The sequence below is a fragment of the Carcharhinus amblyrhynchos genome, chromosome 11, assembly GCF_965287045.1.
Source record: "Carcharhinus amblyrhynchos chromosome 11, sCarAmb.v2.hapA, whole genome shotgun sequence".
Classification (NCBI taxonomy): Eukaryota; Metazoa; Chordata; class Chondrichthyes; order Carcharhiniformes; family Carcharhinidae; genus Carcharhinus; species Carcharhinus amblyrhynchos.
Window position 1 is genome coordinate 48,449,485 of NC_137334.1, and position 16,375 is coordinate 48,465,859.

Genomic DNA, 16,375 nt, shown 5'->3' on the forward strand with positions numbered 1-16,375 from the left:
ACTAGAGGGATGTGGGTTGTGAGGATACAAAGAAATGCTCAGAGATTATTTTTATCAGCGATTGAGATCATATGAACAGGACGGGAGGGGAGGGGCACCTGAGATTGTATTGTATTCCCCCTTTTCATCCCTCAAACCCTCCACGGAGCAACTCCTCAGCATTGGGTGAGCACAATCTCTGTCTTCCCCTTTCTCTGTTAATGCAATGGCGCTCCATTAACCTCTCTTTCCAAACAAACTTTCCTGTCTATATTCAAGGGCAATTGCATCTTTGTCTTTTCACTGCACGAAGGGGTGGGAGGGAGTTGTTGTGTGCAGGGTGGGTACTGGCGCGCCCCGGGGAGCTGAGCTTTGTTTATTTGTATATTTTGTAAACAACTCGAGGTGCGTGTGCGTGTAAATATACATTTATATGTATTTATATATGTGTGTGGTTGTCCTGTAACATTATTCGTCCTATTGAAATTGAACAAAGCTGTGACTGAACACTTACTGACTGGAAACAGGCCGCTGCGGTTACCCTGGAAACGACGCCGCAGTTACCAGGGTGAGGGTTTGTGTGTGTGCCGCGCGGGGGGGCCTGGGAAAGGGGGTGAGGGGGCGGGGCGCGGGGCGTCACACCCCCCCCCCCCCCCCCCCCCGGTCGCTGCTGACAGCCCGGGGGTTCCCGCAGGCTGAGGTTGATGTCGGAGCTGAGCCGGTGAGTGTGGGGACAGACAAACCGGGGTCAATAGTCGCTGTTTTATTATTATTATTATAATAATAATAATTATTATTATTTTTCCTGGGCTCTGACCTGTTGATTTATTCTTTCAGCTCATGGGAGATGGCGGAAAGGTCATCTTTGCCCAGGGTGAGTGTTTGATCAATTATTGTAATCGGTTAGTGTGCCCGGGGAGAATATTTCCTCCTTGGTGCAACACTAAAGTTTTAGTATTAATTATTTTTCAAAAAGAAAAAAATACTTTACACAAAATTTATAGAAGTACGTAACAGTTCAAATTGGACATTTCATAAAGTGCAAAACGGTTCTTTTTTCTCAATCCAGTTTCTGGCACTCTGGCCTCACTACACTTGTTATATTACAATATACATTTAATTTCAAACGTACAGCCCAAAGGTTTTAGGGAGTTTTAACACTGGAAGACTAGGCTCTACCTGACTCCAAGCCCGAATGATGTGAAAGTACGATGAAGGACAGACTCGAACCATGTTCTCCTTAGAACTGTCTGATTCTACGAAGGAATACAACACAATCTCAGGTGCTGCCCGCCCCCACCGTTCATATTTCTCAATCGCTGAGCAAAATTATCTTCGACCATTTCTTTGTATCTTCATAAGCCACACCCCTCTAGTTGACCCCTTACAATCCACCTCCTTCTGCACCCACCCTAGAAAATAATTTATTCAAGTCACCTACCACTTCACTTTCAACTTCCCATCAATATATCACCTTTTTGTACTTATTCACGGGTTGTGGGTATCTTAGGCTAGACCAGCATTTTTGCCCATCTTCAGTTGCCCTTGAGAAGGTGGTGGTGAGCTGTCTTCTTTCATCACAGCAATCCTTGTGGTGTAAGTACATCCACAGGGCACATAGGGTGTTCCAGGGTTATGATTCAGTTAGTGAGTGAAAGAATGGCAAAATAGTTCCAAGTCAGGATGATATTTGGTTTGGAGGGGAAATTGAAGGTGATGGCGTTCCCATGCATCTGCTGCACTTGACCTTCTAGGTGGTAGAGTGATTGTGGGTCGAAGGAGCCTTGGTGAGTTGCTGCAGTGTATCTTGTAGATGGTTAACACTGCTGCCATTGTATGTCAGTGAAGGAAGGAATAAATGTTAGAGGTGGTGGATGGGGTGCCAATTAACTGGGATGTTTTGTCCTGGATGATGTCTGTTTTCTTGTGGAACTGCACCCATCTAGCAAATGGAGATATTCCGTTATACCTCTGACTTGTGCAGGCTGCTCTGCAGGGTGATCTTTGGCTGTACCCACAACCAGGTAGGGAAGGTCTATAGACCTTCCAATATGGCACACCAGCTTGCCACTGGCTGCTTGTTTCCATGATGTGGAGATGCCGGCGTTGGATTGGGGTAAACACATAAGAAGTCTCACAACACCAGGTTAAAGTCCAACAGGTTTATTTGGTAGTAAACGCCGCTAGCTTTCAGAATGCTGTTCCTTTGTCAGATGAATGGAGAGTTCTGATCACAAACAGGGCATATAAAGGCACACACAGTTTACAGAATACTGATTAGAATGTGAGTCTTTACAGCTAATCTGACAGATCAGATCCACTCATCTGACGAAGGAACAGCGTTCTGAAAGCTAGTGGCGTTTACTACCAAAGAAACCTGTTGGACTTTAACCTGGTGTTGTGAGACTTCTTACTGTGCTTGTTTCCAGACAGCTGATTCATGTCCTGTCGTGTGGGGAAGCTGGAAACTGATTCAACAATCCCAGTTGGCCTCCTAAGCTTATCCTTAACAAGCTTTTGCTTGCCTACCTAATGGGGTCAGAATCTGCTCCTGGGCCTGGCAAGGTGAGCCACAATAGATCCAGGCAGCGGGCGATCGGCGGGGTCATCTATCCTGACTGCCCCTCTACTGCGGCTGTATTTATGGCCAGGTGTCCCTGGAGAGCAAGTATGTGCTGTCCACGGGTGCAGTTGACACCTTCTGTGACCACTGGGCACCGCGGGGGCTGGGGTGTATTATTAACCCCGATAACCACATTTTGATTTGATTTTCTAAGTTTCCTTTCTGCTTTGATTTTTGGCTCAGGCAGGTCTCCCTCCTTTTGGGGAACTGCCCTTTTTAAGTTGTCCCTCAGTTAATTTGATTTAGTTTATTTGGTTGCTACCTGAAAAGAAGTACCTAATGGGGTCAGGAGACATTACTGGGTCTCAAACTCGCCTCTTCCAAAAATGGCTGGAACTGGGAACAGTGTTCTGAGACTGCCACGCAAGGAGGTGCAGGTATTTTTGTCACCTGCCCCCCCCCACCCCCACCCCACCCCCACTGTCTCTGTTCCTGATTTTAGCATGCAAGGGGGAGGCACTTTAAACTCGGACCTTATATTCTGAAAGCTATGTCTGCTTGACCAATATTAGTGGGCCCTCTGAGTGATGTATGGAGGGGCAGGGTGACAGGAAACCCTTGGATCCAGTTATCCAGTGAGTGATGACATGCAACAAAAAAAGTAATTGCAACAGGCAGTGTAAAAAGGTTCACAAGATTTACACGACCTTAAGTGGATGTGACTCAGTGCTGGATTGGTTCCCAGGGACACTACTTGTTTCTTCAAGGTTCTAATGGAAAAAAGAAGCACCAATAATACCGAACTATGAAATATTTCACAGAAGTATTCAGGAAAACTCCTGATTTCCCCAATATGGTCAGCCCACCCTGAAGAGATCATAAAAAACCTTTTGTGGCTCATATCATATTTTGTTACATAATTCTCCAAATCATCTTGGACATTAGATTACTTTAAAGGGATATAATAATACAAGTTGTTGTTGTTGCCTGTTATGAGGAAACATAAAGGCAGTCTTGGTTCTGCTTCAGAGAACAGTAGAGATTCCGAAGTCGTAGACATGTTTAAAATGCAGGGACGCGATAGCGTAAATGGAAACTACTTAGTGTAGCACTGACAAACATATTTGATGTGATGGACCAGACCTGTTATTCTGGTACTATGGTACGAGCTATATAAGCAAACATTATTTGAATTCATAGAAATATAGAAGATAGGAGCAGGAGGAGGCCATTCGGCTCTTCGAGTGCTCTGCCATTCATTATGATCATGGCGATTGCCCAACTCAATAGCCTAATCCTGCTTTCTCCCCATAACCTTTCATTCCATTTGCCCCAAGTGCTATATCTAGCTGCCTCTTGAATACATTCGTGTTTTGGCATCAACTACTTCCTGTGGTAATAAGTTCTACACGCTCACCACTCTTTGGATGAAAAAAATCTCCTCACTTTCTGTCCTAAATGGTCTTAAAATGCTACACCATTTCTGCCTGTGCTGTGGCCATCCTCTTCTTTCCAAGAACCTACCACTGGGTGTCAATAGCACCTGGCTGAGCTAGGTGGTTGGTGCTTGTAATATGTGTGCAGCAACTTCCCACTACCTCATGAATCTTTTGGCAACTTGGAAAGCAGAGAATGGATTGAATCTTTCCAATATCTCAGGATTAATTTGGTTCATTGCGTAAGTTGCGGACAAGCAGATAGTGTAGTGGATGTTGTCTGGCTACATTATTCACCCTTTTTTTGATATTTAAAAGAGATGGCTATGATGAAACAACTGTCTTATTCTCTACCCTACATGTAATCACACTCTTTGGGATACTTAATAGCTACTGTGACAATATTCTGTCATTTGACCATTTTCAGTGTGTACCATATGTAGAATCATAAAATTCCCACAGTACAGAAAGAGGCCATTCAGCCCATCGAGTCTGCACCAACCACAATCCCAACCAGGTCCTATTCCCATTTATATTTATAGAATGTGCAAACTCCACACAGATAGTGACTTGAGGTCGGAATTGAACCTGGGTCCCTGGTGCTGTGAGGCAACAGTGCTAACCACCATGCTGCCCACTATCTTTCTCGTTAAAAGTTCAAGTTTATTTATTAGTCACAAGTCACACGTTAACATTGCAATGAAATTGCATGAAAATCCCCTAGTCACCATACTTTGGTGCCTGTTCAGGTACACTGAGGGAAAATTTAGCACAGCCAATGCACATAACCTGCACTTCTTTCGGAGGAAACCCACGTAGACACAAGGAGAATGTGCAGACTCTGCACAGTAGCACTACGCCAGAATTGAACCTGGGTCACTGGTGCTGTGAGGCAGCAGTTCTAGCCACTATGTCAGCGTGCATGTGTTGTTTAGTATCAGCTGGCTCTTCAGCTGAAGAAGAGCTCAGTAGGAAAGTGTTAATCTAGTTTGTTGGCTGGCTGTGAGGAGCAAGAGATGCTTCAAGGCTTCACAATACAACCTGAACCACTGTTGTACTGGGTGCTACTCCTGAAAATGTATACCTTGACCCTTCTGGAACTATCTCCTGAGACACAGCTGATGGGGTGCCGTGAGGCATTTATTTTCTGGCCAAAGCCCAATTCTCAAAATGGACCAGCTCTTTGTCTCAACAGGCTGGCTACCTTTATACCATTCAGAGGGAAAATCTACAGCATACATTGTCCTATTGCTTAAATGTATAATTTGAAAACAATTTGTCAATGGTTTTGGCTGAGTAAAACACTAATTATTTGCTATTGAGTGGAAAATTTGGCAGCGGTGTGATGTAATTAATTGTTTTCTGCATGTTAAACTGACAAAATAAACCACTTTGTTTTACAAGAGTTTTTTTTAAATCAGAAAGTACACTATGGCTCTTAGTTCAAGTAAATATATTTCCTGAGGTAATTTTTGGAACTGCTTATGATTGATAGCATTGCTATTCATTAGGACACAGGTTGCAAACCTTCATTTTCCACACTTTCAAGAAATGTAAAACTTACTGACTTAACCTTTTTTGTTTGGATGTAAAAAGAATTTTAAGTGTAACTGTCTCAAATTCATTGTTTCATGGAGGTGAAGTCAATTACACAGTTTGTTTAAGCAACCATGATATTTATTTGTCTAATTAAAACATACTTATTTTCTAGGAAATGAACAAAAAAAGTGAATAATTGTTTGCCAATAATGTTTAGAAACTCAAACCAGAGCTGCTAGAACTACCTTTACACTGCTACCATCTCCACATTTAACCTCTAGCTCTGTTAAATGGCTACTTTTCCCTGTGCTCCTCAATATGGCTAAACACCAACATCTCCACTTGAACTTGTTGTTTCAGCATGATCAAATCCCAAGATTGCTCGCAAATGCCACTAAATTTCATTCCATTTGTTCTGCCTTCTCAGTAGGCTAAGAATTGATGAGATTCACGTATTTTTACTTGGATAGGCATTTTTTCTTTAAAATTTAAAGTCAAATAACCAAATTTAAATCCTTTGGGATTGTCAATTTGTATTTGTGCTGTTTGTTTTAACATATTTGATGTATAATAAGTACTGTTAATCTATTTAACAGAGTCCATCTCTTCGACCAGCAGGAAGAATCGAAGAACTTGTTCCACAGGGTAGGTAGTAGTTTTTTTTGTGAAATCTATTTTTTGCAAAATTATTAGCAGTGTATGAAATCTGTGGTAGGAAGTAACAAAGGAATGAGCTTTACAAAAACTAAAAGATGGTCATATTGAACTTGAAACATGAATTCTCTTCCACTTCCCTCTTCAAAATGTCTGATTTGTTCGACAAAAGGCTCGAGAAAATTACATCCTCCAGTAATTATTTCAAGGCAGCAGACACCTGATCTGACAGGGTTAGAACCAGTAGCCTAGCCACATGTCACAACATAGCTCAAGCCAGCAATTTAAAAATTAACTCAGGATGGCATGGTGGCACGCTGTTGCCTCACAGTGCCAGAGACCCAGGTTCAATTCCCAGCTTGGGTGGCTGTGTGGAGTTTGCATGTTCTCCCTGTGTCTGCGTGGGTTTCCTCCCACAATCTGAAAGATGTGCTGGTTAGGTGCATTGGCCTTAATAAATTCTCTTTGTGTACGCAAACGGATGCCAAAGTATGGTAGCTAGGGGATTTTCGCAGTAACTTCACTGCAGTGTTAATGTAAACCTACTTGTGACACTAATAAATAAACTTTAAACTTCAGGGATTCCCAAACTGAATGTCTTAATAGTTACACAACTTGTTAAAGTCCACGATATTATCCTTCCAGAGTGCCAATCTGTTTTCCAAAATCTATCACTATTCTACCATGTTTCATAGGCATGTAACAAATCATGTTTCTTGTAAATTTCATCCAAAAGTATTTCACACTCCTCTCCCTGCAGCATCCCCCCCCTCTCCTTGTCACAACCTCAGAACCTGCCCAGGATTTTGTGGAGGGGGGAGTCACAAAATTCTGGCCCACACTTTGTGATCAATTAATGGTGAAGAATGGAAGCCAAAGGGAACAAAACAAATTCAAATTGAGAACTACAATCATTGTGGCAATTTTGGAAAACAGTGGCAAGTAAGTGTAAATGATTGGGCTATGGTTATACTTTGATTGTTCCAATTCTATTCTGGATGGCATGATGGAATATCATGGCTTGCCCAGAGCGTAAATGAGGGTGGGCACATGAAGAATATGCAACTGCAGCCTGTGCAGGAAACTCCTCTATGTAATGTGGAATGGCACGGAGAGAATTTCTGAGAGATGGCTCTGGTTGGTGTTGGATTAATTCTTAATTCAAAATTGTTGCGTTGAATATAATACCCTTTCCGAGGTGAGTTTGGAGGTGGGGGTGGCACTTAATCATACAGCAGGGTGTCAGGTGGGGACCACGTCACCTTCCTGCCTCAGCTCTGAATTAAACCCAAGGCAGAAAGGCTCATGACAGTCTTCCAAAGTCTTTAACACTGTCTGATGGCAAATATAAAATACTAGATCTCTTGAAACAAGTGATAAGTCAAGGTCACATCTCGGTTTCTCTTTGGTCGGGATCTCACTCCTGTGACATACCTACTTCATTCTTCCAGTGATTAGAATTGGAACAATCAAAGTATAACCATAGCCCAATCATTTACACTTACTTGCCACTGTTTTCCAAAATCGCCACAATGATTGTAGTTCTCAATTTGAATTTGTTTTGTTCCCTTTGGCTTCCATTCTTCACCATTAATTGATCACAAAGTGTGGGCCAGAATTTTATGACTCCCCCTCCACAAAATCCTGGGCAGGTTCTGAGGTTGTGACAAGGAGAGGGGGGGGATGCTGCAGGGAGAGGAGTGTGAAATGACATAGACAGGATTCCCTTTGGGATCCCATCTGCTCTGACCTAATTGTGATTTTACACTGGGGCAGGCAGGGCCTTAGATGGGAAGCCCACCAGTGCCTTAACTTAATGCCCACTTTAATGGTCACTTAAAGGCTTTTCCCCACCCTGCATTCATTTTTAGGTTGGTGGGCAGATGATAGATTGGGGAGGAGAATACCAAAAATGAAGAGTTCGATCTTGGGTGGGAAAGAGGGTGAGGTGAGAAGTGCCTGCATCAGAAGAATCCTTCTGACTGGGGACACCCTTCCCTTAACGCTCGGTGACATCTGGACCTCTGTCCACCCTCCACCCTCTCTATGATCGAACCATCTCCACCGACCCTTGTGAGCCCCTAGGCCTTCCTTACTCTATCTGACCTGGCGCCCTTGCCACTTGTCTCTTCTCTGGTTCTCTGGACTTAGCTCCAGGAAGCTCCTTGCAAGGATTGGAGAGCTATTGTTAAATGTGATTGGCTGGCAGCTCTCTAAGATGGGACTTCCTTCCAGTGGCAGGGAGTGCTGAGCCCCCGCCATCCTGAAAACTTAGGCCATAGAAATCCTGGAGGGGCTTGTTGTTTTCCATGCCTGGGAATTCTAGAACACGAGGACACAGGATGGGATTTTGTGATCTCCCACCAAGATGTTTGAACTGTCGGGTGACTAGCCTGCTGCTTTCCCACCCACCCTGAAAGCAGTCCCCATGATGTGGGTGGATAATTAAGACATCCAATAGCCTGCCCAGCCTTGAGCCTTTTTGTGTTGAAAGGTCTTCTGTGCCTCCACTGCCACTAAATGCTGGGCAATGGCAGGCAGGCGAGAGTGGGAGGGTCATTTTTCAAAGAGGGAACAGCATTGGGTGTTGCCTTGTGAGTATCAGGTCTACCCTTTCCCTCCCCCCACCAATTGTTCCTTCCCTTCTGATCACCAAAGTCCACCCTGTGTTCACTCCACTCCTGTGGCTCCCTGATCCCTCCCTAACTTACCTCTTTCTGGTAACTATGTCCTCTTCATCCTGGGCCTGCTTGCAGTTCTAGCAGTGCTTACTTTTTGTTTTATTGCTGCTGGGACACTTAGAGCTGTCGGCCAATCAGATTGGCTGGCACTTCTCAAGGGTTTGATTTCCTCCGGCTGAGAGGTGAAAGTCCAACCCTTGGCTTGTTTATGACACCGGCAGTGTGGGGTTATCGCTCTGGGGATGGCCTTACTTAAAGTTGGTTGGTTTGGAACCAATTTCTCCTTCCGGTCAATGCGTCTTTCTCTCTTTCCCATCCGATCACAGTCTTTCAGTCTTAGAATAAAGACTGATGAGTTAGAATTGAGATGCGGGGAATTTTTTTCACTTAAGAGGTTATGAATCCTTGGGATTCTCTACCCCAGAGGAATGGTGATGCTCCATTGTTCAATCTATTTCATGCTGAGATGGAAACGGACAGATTTTTGGTTTCTTCCAGAAACTGAATATTGCCAATTGTTGTATTGGATTATGGAGCTGGCTCAGTGGTCCATGTGGTCTACTCTTGCTCCTGTTTCTATTTCTTTTGTTAACGCTCTGCTTCCATATTAGAAAGCCAGTTGGTGAAGGATAGAACTGAAGATAATCTTTTACACACTTACATATTTGACAAGTTGCACATTATAAACATAAGCCGCCAAACCCAATAATCTCAATTTCAGTCTGTCTCTATAGGAATTCAAGTGAATAGCCAGTTAGTGAATATTACCTGCTTATAATTAAACACAAAATTAAAAAATCCTTTTAACCAATAAATAATTGAAGACTATTTAACCATTTTATTTCTTTTTTTCCCAAAACCAAAGACTTTAAAGGAAACTTGGCTAATCAGATTAAGATGATAATTCTAGAGGTTATGATGCACTCCATCCCAAAGGTGCCCAAGAAGGCATAAACCAATCGATGAATATCATGTGCTCCCTCTTCAGGGATACCCAGGTACAGACATAACTGTGAAAGAGAGGCAAAAGCCCCCTCTGTTTCATGCTGCTTGGAGCTGTTAATGGCCACCTTGGCCAGGCCCTGAAGCAGTGCCACAACAGTGCCTGCTCTGCTTGCTCTGCTCTGTATTTGGTGTCCAAATATGAGGAGCATGAAATTGAATTGCTACCACAATTTGAGGAGCACTGCCCTAAGATAATGACACAGGGCTGCATGCTCATGTACCCTATACAACTGTGAAACTAGGCTGTTCCAGGCCAGAGAAATTTATTGTAGGCTTTGGAGTCTGTGCATCCACTTAACCTTCTATTTCAGGGGACTGCCATGTGCAATACTGGCAAATCCCCAGTGGACAAAGTGAGCTTAAACAACCTCACACTGATGACCCCTACCTCCTCTGGATGGCATGATGGAATATCATGGCTTGCCCAGAGCGTAAATGAGGGTGGGCACATGAAGAATATGCAACTGCAGCCTGTGCAGGAAACTCCTCTATGTAATGTGGAATGGCACGGAGAGAATTTCTGAGAGATGGCTCTGGTTGGTGTTGGATTAATTCTTAATTCAAAATTGTTGCGTTGAATATAATACCCTTTCCGAGGTGAGTTTGGAGGTGGGGGTGGCACTTAATCATACAGCAGGGTGTCAGGTGGGGACCACGTCACCTTCCTGCCTCAGCTCTGAATTAAACCCAAGGCAGAAAGGCTCATGACAGTCTTCCAAAACCAAAGTCAACTGATACACTTGAGTGGGTAATTAATGCCAATTTAAGTGTCTTATCCCACCACCACTGTTATTCAACCAGATGGGACATTCCACTTGCAAGCTTCCAGGGGTGGGGTTTCTCCCTTGTTTTAAGCCACTCAGTGCCTGATTGAACGATCCACTGTTGGGAAAGGGGTGGGGGTGGCTGCTGCTGAGAGCAGCTCTTTCTTCTGAGCCAGCAATTTCCCTCCCCACAATTCCCATCCCATCATCACTCAACTCTTGCCTAGAGTTCATTGATTCTGGGCCTCTGGTGGGTGCACTGCCAGCAGCAACTACTGCTCTCCTGGAGTCACTGAGGCTGATGACTGCTTGCCTATGGTTGGCCTGTTGCTCATCCCTGAAGTCCTTGATCCTGAGGAAGGTTGACTGCTGCTACTTAAATGTCTGACTCACACTTAATATGATGGGCCTGCCGCAGAGGAAGCAATGTGGGGTTCTCCCACTGGTGGATGAGACATTCGTCAGGATTAAATTCCATTTGCTGTTGTTTCAGCTGTTGGTTTTGATGGCAGTTGCCATTTAGTTAGTTCCTCTTAAATCTGTTTTTTTTTGTTTTTTGCCATCCTCATTTTCACCTTTGCATTCTTCCATGATATTATATTACCCTATCTTTGTGTTTTTACTGGCCCTCCCTAGACTAACTGGTCTGTTGTGCAATCCTTTTCCTTTGCCACACTTAGTGGCACAAGCACTAACTTTGGCTGTACTCTCTGGGATCCCTCCTTAAACCCTTCACTTTTCTATTTCTTTTTAATTACCTCCTTAGAATCTTTCTTTGTGTCTAAACTTTTGATCACTTTGCCTAACTTTTCTATTTAACATCTCTTGTTTCTTTTATATTTTTCTTCTTTCTGTGATGTGCCTTGAACTTTTATCTATGTTAAAGGCACAATATTGATGCAGTCACCTTTGAGCGTTCTGAATTGAATGCACTATGCTGCAAGTTGTTATAAATGCATTGAAGTCCCTATTAACCATTCTTTGTTTATTCCTACTGGATAGTTTCATCTGCATTGAAGCCATTAGTTAAGTTTTATCCCTCATTTACGTACCTTGTCTCACATAAACATGTAGATGCTTACTTCTCACAAATGTACAGCTAATTAAATTTTTAGTGATTTATATTTCTGTTGTGCAACTATTTTAGATCAATTATTCAATTTGTTTTAGTGGAAGAAAATAAATATTTTCAGTTTTGATTCTTGACAATGCCCCTTCATGTTTGTTTGTAGGTGCATTAATTGTGGAACCTTTGCAAGTAATGGCACGGTAAGTATAGCAGTATAACTTTCCCATGTGTCCCCAAACTTGTGGAAGACCAGTTACTATTATTTTATATTGATGAAGTGAATGAAGATACAAGTGTAACTTTTCTTCTATGAAATACAAAGCAAGGGTCTTGGCACAAGACTTCATCCAATGTGAGTGCAGATTGAAAAATCAGACTCATAGTTCAGTGTATCCAAGTCACGATATTTGCTATTTAACAGCAAAAGGAGGCACACTGATTTCCAGATGTAGGGCCCCATTTTACCATTTGGAAGCTAAGGGCCGGATCCGGATGTAAAACGGATCCAAGCCTGGAATCCCCGTTCCAGCGTGCCCATACACTTTTTGCCGGCTCCGGTCCAGTCTGTGCTGTGGGCGGGGCTTAGCGCTTCCAGAACGATCGAAGCTCTGAACTGCGCATGTGCAGTTCGAAAAAAGTCTGAAACAGCGCGCCCAGGCGCAAAAGACAAAACAGAGAGCCGGGAGGGGGGAGGTGGGAAATGAGCTGTGATTGAACCCCCCCACGGGAGACAGACCCCTCTGGCAGAACCCCCCCCCCCACGGGAGACAGACCCCTCTGGCAGATCCTGCCCCCCCCCCCCCCCCCCCCCCCCAACACTAGGAAGCAGGCTTCCTCAGCAGACCTCCCCACCGTGATCAGGCCCTCCTTGGCAGAGCACACCCCCAACCTACCTAGATTGCTGCTGTCCCTCCACCATCCTTCTGACCTGCACTTGTTGATGTGGAGATGTCAGCGTTGGACTGGGGTAAACACATAACACCAGGTTAAAGTCCTGTTGGACTTTAACCTGGTGTTGTGAGACTTCTCACTGCACTCGTTGAACAGCCTGCAGAACCTTCCTGGCCTTCTGCTGGCGTCTGCCGGAGGGAGGGGGCGGGCTCAGATGGATCTCTGCTTGGGGAGGCGGGGTGGTGGAGATTCTCCCAAGTCCATCCTTTCCCCCATCTTCCATCACCACCTCCCCGCCCAACCACAACCCGCCCTCTCCTTCCGACAGATGCCAGCGGAAGGCCAGGAAAGTGCTGCAGGCTGTTCAACAAGTGCAGTAAGAAATCTCACAACACCTGGTTGAGTCTAATAGGACTTTCCAACAGGACTTTAACCTGGTGTTATGAGACGTCTTACTGTGTTGACCCCAGTCCGACATCAATGAGTGCAGGTCAGAAGGATGGTGGAGGGACAGCAGCAATTCAGGTAGGTTGGGGATGTGCTTTGTCGAGGCGGGGCCTGCTTCCTGGGGGGGGTGGGGCCTGCATCCTGGGGCGGGGCTGGATCGCAGGGTGGTGTGCACCGCCAAGGGGGGCTGCCTCCCGGGGGGGTCCAATCGTGGGGGGGGTGTTGGGGGGTGTATGCCGGGGTGGGGGGGTGTATGCCGGGGTGGGGGGGTGTATGCCGGGGTGGGGGGGTGTATGCCGGGGTGGGGGGGTGTATGCCGGGGTGGGGGGGTGTATGCCGGGGTGGGGGGGTGTATGCCGGGGTGGGGGGGTGTATGCCGGGGTGGGGGGGTGTATGCCGGGGTGGGGGGGTGTATGCCGGGGTGGGGGGGTGTATGCCGGGGTGGGGGGGTGTATGCCGGGGTGGGGGGGTGTATGCCGGGGTGGGGGGGTGTATGCCGGGGTGGGGGGGTGTATGCCGGGGTGGGGGGGTGTATGCCGGGGTGGGGGGGTGTATGCCGGGGTGGGGGGGTGTATGCCGGGGTGGGGGGGTGTATGCCGGGGTGGGGGGGTGTATGCCGGGGTGGGGGGGTCTGCCTCCCAGGGTGGGGGGGTCTGCCTCCCAGGGTGGGGGGGTCTGCCTCCCAGGGTGGGGGGGTCTGCCTCCCAGGGTGGGGGGGTCTGCCTCCCAGGGGTTTCGGATCGCCGGGGGGGAGTTGCGGGTCTGCTGGGATGGTCAGTGGGGGTTCTACGAAAGGTGTTCGAGGAGGATGGGCTTCGGAGTTTCCTCTGCAGAATAGGAATCCGCATCGGATTTTTATTCTGCAGGTTGGTAACAGTGCGGATCCAGAACGGATCTGAAGATGGTAAAGTGGGATTTGGCGGTAGAATTGGGCGTACGGTTTATTAAGTCGATTTAAATACATGCTAATGCATTTAAATCATCGGGCTGCCCGATTGGGGCACGGACCGGATCCGAAAACAGACGTGAATCAGGCCCATAATGTCTGATTTGTGCATCTCATCAAATGAGGTTCTTTATTGGGAACAGACCACATCACACTGAAATTTATATTGACAATAAATGTTGCTTGAAAGGATTGTGAAATATGTAACTTTTTAAATTTAGTTCAAAGTTTTATTTTAACATTAGAAATTTCTGTTTCTAACTGAGAAAAATGGTGGATTTTTTCCCCCAAAAATACCTTGATTCAGTTGATTCACCAAGAGTCTGTGAAGCTGGAAGCTAATAAGGCTTGACCTATTCTAAAATGTTGGCATAAGGTTTTCCATTCTGGCATTTTGACAATTACTGTTAAATAAAAAGGTGAATCCATATCATGCTTTTCTTCACTACTGTTTTATAACCAATGAAGTACTTTTCAAGTTTGTCACTGTTGTAATATAGGAAACCGAGCGGTCAATTTGCACAAACTCCTGCAAATAGGAATGTGATAGCAATCAGATTTTCCTTGTGCCATGTTGTTTGAGGGATGTATATTGGCTAGGACCTCCAGGATAGCTCCCCTACTCTTCTTCAAAATAGTGCCATAGGATTCTTTACATCCACCCAAGCAGTGGATGGGGCCTCAATTTATCCCTCATCTGAAAGATGGCACCTCCAACAGTACAGCATTCTTCAGTATTGCACTGGAATGTGAGCTTTAGGTTACTGTATGCATAAAGTGTGTGCTAAATTGTTAAATGAGCTACATGGATAGATAGGTGCAAAAGTAAATGTTTCAGATGCAGAACACAAACACAGACCTGTTGAGCTGAATGGCCTGTTTCTGTGCTATATATTCTATGTAATTCCATGTATAGTTAGCATATTATGTACAATTTTGGGCACATTTTCTTTCAAAAATGCTGATGCATGAGAAAGATGGTTGCAGGAATTAGGATTCTTAAGTAATGGGGAAAGATTTGTGCAGCGCAACTTGATTTTATTGCAGGAAAAACAGTAAGAGAGTAAGCAATCCACTTTTTTGAAATGCTGAATGACATGGATGATGTAGAACTAGAACATTTAATTTTGACTAAAGGACAAAGTGGACGAGTAGAGCAGAACCACATCAAAAGTTATACTATATTTGTTCAATCTTTCAAAAAGGAATTGAATAAATATCTGGTGAAGAATGAGGTTGGAGCTACAGAATTAAGTCTCGCCTGACATGATAAAATACTCCAGAAGGAAAATTGTTCCTTGCTTTGGATATAGGGAATGTTAAACATGGAGGACATTAAGTTGGGGCTGAATAGCAACAGATAGATGAACATTCTGAAATTTTGTTTGATTACCCTTATTTGCATAAGGATATATTGGCCTTGGAGGGAGTACAGAGAAGGTTCACCAGGCTGATACCAGAGATGAGGGGGTTAGCTTATGAGGAGAGAGTAAATAGACTGGGCCTGTACTCATTGGAGTTTAGAAGGCTGAGAGGGGATCTTATAGAAACTTACAAGATAATGAAGGGGCTAGATAGGGTAGAGGTAGAGAGATTCTTTCTGCTTAGAAAGGAAGACAGAACTAGAGGGCACAGCCTCAAAATAAGTGGGGGGGGGAACAGTTTAGAATGGAGTTGAGGAGGAACTTCTTCGCTCAAAGGGTGGTGAATCTCTGGAATTCTCTGCCCATTGAAGTGGTGGAGGCTACCTCGTCAAATATATTTAAGTCATGGGTGGATAGATTTCTGATAGACAAGGGAATTAAGGGTTATGGGGAGAAAGCAGGAAAGTGGAACTGATCCACTGTAGGTCAGCCATGATCTTATTGAATGGCTGTGCAGGCTCGAAGGGCTAGATGGCCTACTCCTGCTCCTATTTCTTATGTACCAATAATTTGTGGATATTTAGATAGAACATTCTCTCTGGGGTATAACTTACTCAAAAATACAGACTTTACATGTTGGGGGGTAAGATTGGGCTTGATTCTTCACATACTAGTTAAAAAATAAAATACTAAAATATTCTCAATGTGAAAAGAAATTACTTGCTATTGTTTTGATGAAATTTCTCCATATCTATCCAATTGGACTTGCGCTGAACCTAGTAATATTGAACTGAACCTTCCATTACAAATCTTATCGAGCTTGTTATTGATATTTTTTCAAATTGTTATGGATGATTTAAGGTGAGTGGCTTCTGTAATTCAGGTAGCATCTTTATCTTTTTTCTTGAATTCCATTAGTATAAATTAGTATTAACATTATGAATCTCATTAATAAAATAATGGAATTAGAGCATGTTTCAAGGTAGCTTCAAAGATATGCTGTGGCCAGCCAGTATTCAGACTTAGAGTGAGATTGG

The 16,375-nt window shown here is 44.5% G+C and overlaps 1 protein-coding gene across 2 annotated transcripts in view; it reads left to right on the plus strand.

Annotated features, from left to right (window-relative positions):
* The first annotated feature begins 626 nt into the window (after nucleotides 1-626).
* erich2 (glutamate-rich 2) overlaps nucleotides 627-16,375 on the plus strand; it is a 121,617-nt gene continuing 105,868 nt past the window's right edge. For both annotated transcript variants that reach the window (XM_080199037.1, XM_080199038.1), the window contains exons 1-4: nucleotides 627-700; nucleotides 817-853; nucleotides 6,114-6,162; nucleotides 11,854-11,890. In XM_080199037.1, coding sequence (XP_080055163.1) covers nucleotides 684-700; nucleotides 817-853; nucleotides 6,114-6,162; nucleotides 11,854-11,890 — 140 coding nt within the window. In that variant the 5' untranslated portion in view covers nucleotides 627-683. The remainder of the gene's footprint in view (nucleotides 701-816; nucleotides 854-6,113; nucleotides 6,163-11,853; nucleotides 11,891-16,375) is intronic.